This window comes from Oncorhynchus mykiss, chromosome 5 (genome assembly GCF_013265735.2).
Source record: "Oncorhynchus mykiss isolate Arlee chromosome 5, USDA_OmykA_1.1, whole genome shotgun sequence".
Classification (NCBI taxonomy): domain Eukaryota; kingdom Metazoa; phylum Chordata; class Actinopteri; order Salmoniformes; family Salmonidae; genus Oncorhynchus; species Oncorhynchus mykiss.
This window is the reverse complement of record NC_048569.1, coordinates 76,991,694-77,002,200: the sequence shown is the minus strand read 5'-3', so window position 1 is coordinate 77,002,200 and position 10,507 is coordinate 76,991,694. Positions and strand designations below refer to the sequence as shown.

General features: G+C 38.3%; 1 protein-coding gene across 1 annotated transcript; it reads left to right on the top strand.

Annotated features, from left to right (window-relative positions):
• Positions 1 to 5,924: 5,924 nt before the first annotated feature.
• LOC110524596 (barH-like 2 homeobox protein) lies at positions 5,925 to 10,210 on the top strand. Its single transcript, XM_021604409.2, has 3 exons — positions 5,925 to 6,905; positions 8,219 to 8,444; positions 9,564 to 10,210. Exons 1-3 carry the CDS (start codon positions 6,347 to 6,349, stop codon positions 9,874 to 9,876), a joined length of 1,098 nt encoding a protein of 365 aa, XP_021460084.2. The 5' UTR covers positions 5,925 to 6,346; the 3' UTR covers positions 9,877 to 10,210.
• Positions 10,211 to 10,507: the final 297 nt, after the last annotated feature.

The window sequence follows — 10,507 nt, the reverse complement described above, 5'->3', positions numbered from 1 at the left end:
CGCAGCCATGGCCGGGGCCAGCCGAGGCCCTCTCTGACTGACAGCTTACGTAATTAAGTGATTGTATAGACCCCTCCGACTGTTCTAACAACCTTGTCAGGCGGCAGGCCCAGGCTGCTGTGGCTGTGGAAATGATGCAGGACGGAAAGGAGGGACGGAGGCTAAACTCACTCAAATCAATGTGCCCTCCACTGCTTGAGCGTCTCTGACCATTGAACATCTTGTACCTCAAGACTGGATGGATGAGGAAAACTAACCAAGAGGACAAGGGTAAGAACATGGCCCACATGTATTTTGATTAGAGGGACAGTGACGGTGTCCGAAACAAAAAGTGCCAAGGCAAAACTGTTGCAGCAAACACGCACGCGCACACACAAGTAATCCACAAACACACACACTCAGGAGGCACACAGCTTTAACATTTTATTTTGGAATCAGATTTAAAATGTGCATGATGTCTGTTTCATACATGAGCCTAGTTACAGCACAGTATCTCTTCCCTGTCTTATAATCTCTGTTCCATGTGTGCCTTAGATTAATACTGGGCCGCTCTTCAAATTAAACTTGAATGCCACATGTTTTATTACACAGTACATTCAGGCAGAGAAAAGACTGGTAGGCCACAGCATGAAGAAACATATAATATTGGGATTTGGAAAGAACCCATTGTAAATGTCACATTGCACTGAAAGCTCAATACCTTTAATACCATAGCTCCTAAGATAGGATTTCATGTTGAATTTTGCGGCACATAACAATTTCATGTTAGCTTTTTCCAACCTGCTCAAATGGAGGATGTACTGCATATTTTATAAAAAGACAGGTAATTTGTCTATAGTGTGGTTACCGTGATAATCTGCTCACTAATAATACTTGTATAAATTAGTAATTGGTGTGTGGATGTCTGCCAAGCCAAAAACTAGCTCAGCTCACGGTCACACAATACCCACAGATCCACATTAGACAGTGTTCCTTCCAATCGGCTGTAAAGCCCACAAACAAGTTAATGTTTTAATGAGAATCAGGGGTCAAAAACATTAATGAGGAAATAAAAAGGCTGTAAAAGTCTTTAGAGATTTATTGACCGACCCTTGACCTTTCCCCTTCTGTTGGTAATTGGCCCATCTGAAAGTAATGTCTCTGACATCTAGTCAATGTCACAACAACACTAACCACACAACTGTCACATCATCCCCTCCTTCATGTCAAGATGATGTCATGAATTGTCACTGAGAGATTGTTTTATAAAGTAAACACTCATTAAATAATCAAGTTGTGCTGGAAATGTAATCTATTTCAACTGTCATCAAGTAGTCGTAGAGTGCTACTTACTTTATGCCACTTAACTATTACAAGTATTATTAATCCCTTCTAACACGAATTAACCCTACACTACTTCTAACTACTTCTAATTACTGTAAGATTACAGTAGCACTCACTGGTGGTAGCAATTAAATTGTTATTTTCCATAATACTATCACACCCACACCCAAACATGTATCATCATCAAGCTATCAGGTCTCCTGTAAATCTGATCGACAGATGTATCTTTGAGGTCTCAATCTGTCCACTGTCAGTTGCTTTATGATTATAGTATTGTATCCAAGGGACACACTTGTGTTACATATTATCCTGTTAAGAGTGTGTTGTGGCTACTCCAGCTACTTCTTCAAGTTCGTAGAGCTATTTGAATATAATGTTAGTACTTGTGTATTTATTTTTCTATAACTTTTACAATGCATATCTTATCACAATATCCATGCTTATTTCAAACATTTTTTTCATAGTCTCTTTACACTCCAAATAAAAATGTAAGAAGACACATACATTAACGTATGTGTGTGCTGCTGAAAATCAAAACATGGCAACAGAAAATGGGTGTTAAAACTTGAATCAGTATAAAATGTCACTCTGTTCACAGGATTGATTCATTTCACTTTTCAATTTGGGAGACAATTAAATAAAATGTATATGTATTAACCTAATTAATTGATACAGTCCCATAGGTATCATTCACTAGTTGAGTTTCACTTTAAATCAAATATGTGGGCTAAAGGTGGAAGAGTCAATTTGGTGAGTAGACCTATTTGATGTCTAAATGTTGAGCTAATTTCTGCTGGAGGGATTGAAGCTGTTTATTAAAAATAATCTGTTTTACTTTTCTAATTCAGTGGCCTATACTTTAACATAATGCAGATGGTTAAAGGCATCATTTGTAATTTGACCCTGCATGTAAAGTGTGATATTGGTGCCTGGACATTGATCAACTGGAAGTGAGTTAATAGAAAATATAGGCTACATAATGTATCATCATACACACACCTAATGTATACTGTCATGTGAATTGTTAAAGGTACAATATGTCATTTCAACAGTCTGACCCTGCCACTTTATTTGGGAAAGGGAAGGGAAAGGGGGATACCTAGGCCATTGTACAACTTCATGCCTTCAACTGAAATGTGTCTTCCGCATTTAACCCAACCCCTCTGAATCAGAGAGGTGCGGGGGCTGCCTTTGGTAAAAGCTACTGAGGGGGCTCGGGAAACGCAAGCCCTCTAAATAAATTATAACAAAACATTGTGGGCTAAGATAATACAGTTATATGAAGGTTGTACTCAAAGTACACATTTCCCTAAAATCTAAGGGTAATGTGTCTATAATTTCAATTACAATTGGACAGGAGGAAATCTTACAGATTGTCAACACACACATGTTTGTAGATCATTTGTTTGATTTTGAAGCAATATTCACAACATAGCTAGTCTACTGTAAATTTAAAACGTATTCCTATAACCGACATTATGAAAGTATGCAATGAAAATATTTGCTTTAGTTAGTTGGCCTGGCTTTGGTTGGCCTTATGTGCCTGCATTGATTGACCGCCTAATGTGTCTTGCCTCTGTATAAAGGCTGCAACTGGCCAAAGCAAAGGTCGACCGATCGGCACTGGACTGGAGTGACAGCTTCGACGCCGAGCAGCGAGATAATCAATACGGTGCAAACTACTATTTCACTGTCCGATCATCGACCATCAGTCGCGGCTAATAAGATGATACCTTAACTGGTAGTATTCAATTTGTTCCTGCTGCGACCTTAAACCTAATAAAGCGATTGATTATTGCTCAAAGAGCCGTTTCAATTAGTTGGATGTTAATGAACATGCAATGTCCACTTTAACAGACTGACTGGCATGCTTCACCATCGCTTTGATCGTCTGTAGTGATTTGTACTTTAGAGAAAGGTAAATAGAAAAATTAATTGCGTATAGATTGTTCCCTCTCCCACAATGTGGTGGACTTAGACATTGTAAACACGCGAATTATGTGTTCTGGCACATCATTCCTATTCTAATCTTGTTTTGACATAATGTTATCTATTTTGGACTTACCTATAAACTGAAATCAAGGTAACTTAAACCTGAGTTAGGCTAATAAGAATGTTCTTGTTTATTTTCTCACCTGTAGCCTAAATGTACGCTAGATAGATAGACCTGTGTCCATCATTCTTCATAAAAGTTTGTACAGGCCTACCACGGTTTAAAACAATTTGATATTGTTATTAAAATCGATAAATCACAACAGAAGTTTCGTTAATGATCACATTTTATCAACTTGAAATTCACCTGACATATAGCTTTTTTGTGCATAATAATCTAGTAGGATATCTTTGTCGCCGCCTTGTGTGGAGAATTCGTCTGATCAAGCCTGAGCTGTCTGTGGTGCACCAGAGGAGCGCATTCCAAAAGAGCCCCTCAAGGAATCACTTTTGATATTCTATTTAATAAAAATGTGTGTAAATAATACATTTTACTTTCCACATCTTTCCATTTTATTTGATGCATCTCGTAAATTTGTCATGGTAAATTATTGTTAATTCCACATACACAACATGTCTTGGAAAAAATATATGCAACATCTATAAAAGGTATATAATATAGGCTGTAATTATAGGCTATTCAACCACAGATCATCATTGCATGTCTATGTTTATATGAATGAATAGCCAGCAACAAAATATCATATACTGAATATAGCAATATAAAATAGGTAGCCTATATGGGACTTGGATTGGATAGAAATAGCTGAAAATATTGAAAATGTTAATAAGAGCTTAGTTTCCAACGATGTCCATTTTATCGATATCCTGTCTGTGTCGGTGAACAACGTTAACTGATTTCCATCGAACACCGTCTTTGCCATTATCGATAATATTCATAAGCCGAGCAATTCATCAATTCCCTCAAAGTTTAAGCCGTTTCAGGATGAAATGAATAAATGTATGATATTAATTGGCCTAATTAATTAAGAAAGACATTCATTGATTTTACGAATCATTAATGTTTGTAACAGTGTACTTTTTACAACTTACGTGCAATACGTGCTCGATGGTTTTTAAATTAGACCTATGAACTCTCACAATACATCACCTTGTAGCTTCGAATGAAATAACCAAATTATAATCATATGTTGGTTTAAAATGTCTATACCCAAATAATCCTAATAAAATACAATTAACAAATAACAACGAGTAAAATCAATGATAATTCAATGTTCTCAGTTTAATTTAATTTGAAGTCAGAAAACAGATATCAAAGGACTACCAACCTAGGATGACTAGTCCCACGCCAGTGTGTCAGTGGAATCCGACCCGAAGACCAAATCTCAGCTTGATCCGTTGCAGAATAATGTTTCTAACAGGTATGGTACCGCCGCCGCCAGCTCGGGAAAACACCATCACCATCATCACACTACAAACCTGCGGTAGTGAGAGAGAAAGGGAGAGGAAGAGTGAGGAGAGAATCTGCAGGAAAAAAATGCCAATGTTGATATCTCCTCCTCAGACCCAGGTGTAGCGTGTGTCGCACAATCAGGAAAAATACCAAAACAAGAAATTCAAGAATCTTTTAGAGCACCAATAAACCGCATAGAATAGACTAGAAATATATAGAGCCTGTACCCACAGCATGCCATTCTGTCAAAGAAAACTAATTCCAGAAAGGAACGTAACGTTACCATCTGTCCTTCAATTCCTCATCAGAAAGTAGTACAATTATAATACTTTTGATCCTTCATTAGTGCCTCATAATTACTGTACTAATTGGAGTGGAGAGCTGTGTGCTGTCATGACAGTTACCACTCCTCCCATTTAACAAGATATGTAATGCTAAATCTCATCACTCCTGTCTCCGTTCACATCCCTGCAATGTATTACCACTGGTACAATCCATACATGATAGGCTAGACATGGTTTAGGATCATAGAAAACCTAGCAATGCAATACACAATTGATAAAATGTGATAAAAAATAATAGGGAAAATAGGCTAAACCAAAATGTGGTTTGGCAAATGCACAATATTCACTCCACAATTTCCCTAAATTACGCAACTCTGTTAACAAAGCCTGACACAAAAAAATACAACCAAAGATCATTCTATGTAACGGAGATAAACAATTGACATATTAGAAACGTCAAGCATGTTACAATTTAGCAGAAAGATATTGTAATGCTATTTCGAAAGTGTTGAATCCATTCTTGCAGTTAGAAAGTGTAAGATAAAAGCAAATCAACACGTGCATAAAACAAACTCTGTATAAAAACAGACTGATGCAAGTGAATTTCCAGTGCTGCGTTTTAGTTTCTTCCTATTTAACACTCCTTTAAAACACAACAATTTAGGTTGTTTTTTTCCCTGCTTACATGAAGAAGGCTTATGTCAAGGCACAGTCCTATAGGCGACGCATGGCTCAAACGAGCATCAAGAATTCAATGGCTGGCTCGAGATTGTCAAGATGAAGAAACAACTCCCTGATTGGTGAGGTGCGGGGCCCGTCACGCTGTAACCAATGACAGGAGAGGAAGAGAGAAACGCGGAGAGCGTTATGATAAGGAGAAAATATTAATTCCCTTCGCGGTGGGCCGTGACGTCAGTATAGGAAGTCAATGTAGAGCAACACTAGAACGATTACAAGCAAAGGGGGAGCGTGATGTCCAGGAGTTATCCCTCCGAATCTCCACACCTCAACTTAGAGAGAAAGTTCAATAGCCATAACAAAAGGACGTGGACTACACAGACAGACCCACTGCTCATTTACAATCGAATGTAACAACATCTTCTTGGACCGTATTTTTTTCTTACCATTTTCTAGAAATATAAAACGTGGATTTCGGCTTTGTTTATTTTCCCGACCATTTCAACTCATAAATTCGTTTGACTTTTAGGTGTACATGTGCCTCGGTTTGTGTTATATTATAATTTTCATCGGTTTTGAATAAAATGGAGCATATAACCGGTGTCCTAATGTTGTTATGAAGACTTAAATCTCCATATATTTTGCTTTTCTTACTATGGAATCGTCCAGCGGCTCTAACTTTGGAATAGACACTATTTTATCCAACCCTACTAATTCTGTTAACCCTGCGCTAATGAACGGAGATTTCCGCCTCGGTGACAGCAGGACAGCGGATTTCAGTCGGAGCCAGGTCACCCCGTCCCCGTCATGTTCGGACATAGATACGGTGGGAACGGCCCCTTCTTCCCCAATCTCCGTCACCATGGAGCACGCCGAGCCGCATCTGCTCCAAGACAGCTTACCGCACCACCACCACCACCACCACCACCTGCAGCCAGGGAGTTTGCAGCTATCGCCTCAGCCACAGCAGCTAGGGGCTGGAGCCGGTTGTGCCCCCAGGACTGCCACCTCTTCGTTTTTAATCAAAGACATTTTAGGCGACAGTAAACCTCTAGCAGCGTGCGCACCTTACAGCACCAGCGTACCGTCACCCCATCACATCCCCAAACCAGAGAGTGCCAGGGACAGTGGGGATGGCTTCAGGGCCAAGTTGGAACAAGATGAAAACAGGAGCAAGTTGGACAAAAGAGAGGATATGGAAATGAAATGCAACGGTAAGTGAATATTTAGGATACATTTATATGGAAATATGTTTTTATGGTATAGTTATTGGATGGAGTAAATTAAGTTTTAGTGTACACATAAACTTGTTTTATTGGGTAGGCTGTCATAGTATAAGCTAATGGTGTGTAGAATACATAAAAAGCATATTTGTGTTGAATTGTCTGTGCATAAAAAAGTTGATAGGAGCCTGTAGAAATATTTTCCTGGAAGATAACCATCAAATTGAATAGGCCAACTGCGCAAATAATAGTCTAACAACAATAATGTGTTGGTAGTAGCCTACGGTTATTTGTAAACTAATACATATCTATTGTACAGCATAACTGCCTTGAATGTAGACCACGTTGAAAACTAATTCCAGAAATGAATATAACGCTATCATCTGTCCTTCAATTCCACATCAGAAAGTAGTATAATTATAATACTTTAGCATTTTCTGTCCATAAAAAAGTTGATAGCAGCCTATAAAATATGTTTCTGGAAGATAACCATCAAATTGACTAGGCCAACTGCACAAATAATAGTCTAACAACAATAATGACAACAATAAGAATAAGACTATGGGCATCTTAAATTCAAATTAACAGTGCAGGCTAGTTGGTTATATGTTGGTAGTAGCCTACAGTTATTTGTAAACTAATACATATCTATTGTACAATATAACTACCTTGAATGTAGATCATGTTGTGTGTTTATTTTTATTTTTTTTTGTCTTATTAGACAATGATATTTAAGAGTTGATTTTCATTTTCCCTTTTTTATTTAGCATAACAGAACCGAAAACAGATGTAAGGCTGACTAGATATGTTCCCCGTGCGCAAAACTCCCTAGTGGGTCAATTAGAGAGATTATTGTTCTTCCTAGAGGGGGGATCACAAGCGGGCAGAAACTGCTACAAATATAGATAGATTGACACATCGATTTCCCAGTTTTACTGCTAAAAACTTAAGTTGACAAATACAGTCCGAATTTCTTATAGGCTGTTGATTTTTCCCCTAGCGTCTGACAGTTGCAGTCAGTGACTGCAATGCTTCAGTTTCAACTGGACTGCTCGTCTTTATGAAATAATAGGCTATTGTGAGAGGTTCAACGTTTAAAACCAATTGTTTAATTCGATTGGTTTATATTTTTCCTTGTTAGAATACGTAGGCCTATTTGACCTTATTTTGACTCAGGACTAATAGACAATGTATTTGTTGCTAATTTATTTTTCATTGAGCCATTGAACCATTAAGGCTTTAATTATTTAAAAACTGAAATGATTGTCCACTAATGAATATGTTCTATAATTTTTCACATTCAGGAACAAAAGAAGAGAATGAACGGGAAATTTCAAGTAGCAGAGATAGTCCTCAATCACGGTCAAAAAAACCTCGCAAAGCACGGACCGCCTTTTCAGACCACCAACTCAACCAGTTAGAGCGAAGCTTCGAGCGCCAAAAATACCTCAGCGTGCAGGATCGCATGGACCTCGCCGCAGCACTCAACCTGACCGACACACAGGTGAAAACCTGGTACCAAAACCGACGGTATGTCACACCTACTTCAAAGCATCATTATCTTCATCATTTAATTTTAATTTAATTTAATTTGTATAATTTCTATTATTATTGGGCTATTATTATTAGCCTTTTTTGTTGTTGTTATGCCTATTTGATGGTTTTTGTTGGTGGTGACGTTGGTATTATTATTTACATTAATATAATACTATTATAACATTGTAATAACAGTAGTAGGCCTATGCAATTTCAGACCATAATAACACGATTTAAGGTGGATGCATGTGTTGTTTAGTTAATTTCGTTCCTAATTAATAGTGCAGTTTGGTGTATTTTTATGTTTCAAGTGCACTGCCTTTTCATGCAGACCCATAACGTGGATGGATTTAAGTTAATTAGGCCTACTGAACAGACAGAATAGAATAGAATAACTTAAGAACAGATCAAGGGGAATAATTAAACAGGCCTAATGAAAATGGTTGTCATGGAACAGACAAGGATATATTTACAAGATGAACCCACACCGTTTTATTCCATGGTATTGGTTATTGAAATACACGTCACTCTGGGACTATTAAAGTCTGTCTGAACAACACATGATGTTGGCAATGCACAATTTGCCTCTCTGGCGTCATTGTTAAGATTTCCCCAATATGTCAGCCAAGATTAGTGTTAGCAGCGCCCACCTAGTAAGACAAAGACACAACCCAATATAATGACGAAATATGTTATGACTACAATCATTTTTTCGATCCTGCAGTTATCTTTCTCGTTGAATGTAGCAGCCTATAGTACAACACATACGTTTTTATAAATGATTTAGGTATAATATAACATCTTCAAGTAAATTTGCCAATGTTCACAGCATACTTGGTTAGTTTATGCTGAGTCCTAACGAGAAGGATCAATGAGCGAGTAATGACCTGAAATGAATCTATGATCTTATCAACCAAATATAGGCATTTATAGGTACACTTGAAATACATTTTCTGGATGTAGCTACAGGTCCTTTGCCTGGGCTAATTAAAGTCATAACCACCGATTCATGCTGCAAATAATTAGGCCTCACCAATTAAGGGCCCGTTTGGGGAATTCTCGGAGCCTGAACCGGTTAAATAATTGATTTGTTGTATTTTGATCTGATTTCAGGACGAAGTGGAAAAGACAGACAGCGGTCGGATTAGAGCTACTGGCTGAAGCCGGAAATTATTCCGCCTTACAAAGAATGTTCCCGTCGCCCTATTTCTACCACCCGAGCTTGTTGGGTACCATGGACAGCACGACAGCAGCCGCAGCAGCCGCAGCAATGTACAGTAGTATGTACCGGACTCCGCAGCAACCACATCCCGGTCTCCAGAGACCCCTTGTCCCGAGAGTACTCATCCATGGCCTTGGGCCGGGGGGCCAACCGGCATTGAACCCGCTGGGTAACCCCATGCCCGGCACGCAGCATCAGCGGTAGAAACTAGAACAAGACGATTCCTGTCAGAAAAACTGTTTTAACCACATTTGATGTGAGTAACTGCGTTGAACGATGAACAATACATTTGAAGATGACAATATATGACAGACAATTTTACAGAAGGAGAAGGAGGTAATATTTAATGACTGAGAGACAGTTCTGACGTAACCACGAACTGCCTGCAGCATCGAGTCGAGGCCATGACAGAAAAAGGACTGTTCATATGTATGATTGTTTGTTTGTTTTTTGTACAAATTCACTTATACTAGCAAATAAACTTATAAAGTTTATTAGATGGAGAAAAGGGTTGAATAAAGACGGAATGATACTAAAATGAATATTCTTGGATACTTCTATTGGGTCAGACGTCCGGGGCTGCCAGTCTGAACTTGGAACTGCATTGCCATCCAAACATTCAAAACCCCATGTGGCATTAAACTGTCTGCAGGCTAAAAGCGTATGGTGTTAATGTGAGATAGGCCTACAAAGACAAAATAATATGTTTATATTTTGATAACGTGCAGTCAATTAGGTTATCAAGGAGCCAAAACGATAACTCCTAAAATTACCTCTGTAGCCCAAATGATAACGATAATATTCGTTTTCATTTTACATAATGAACATACATCAA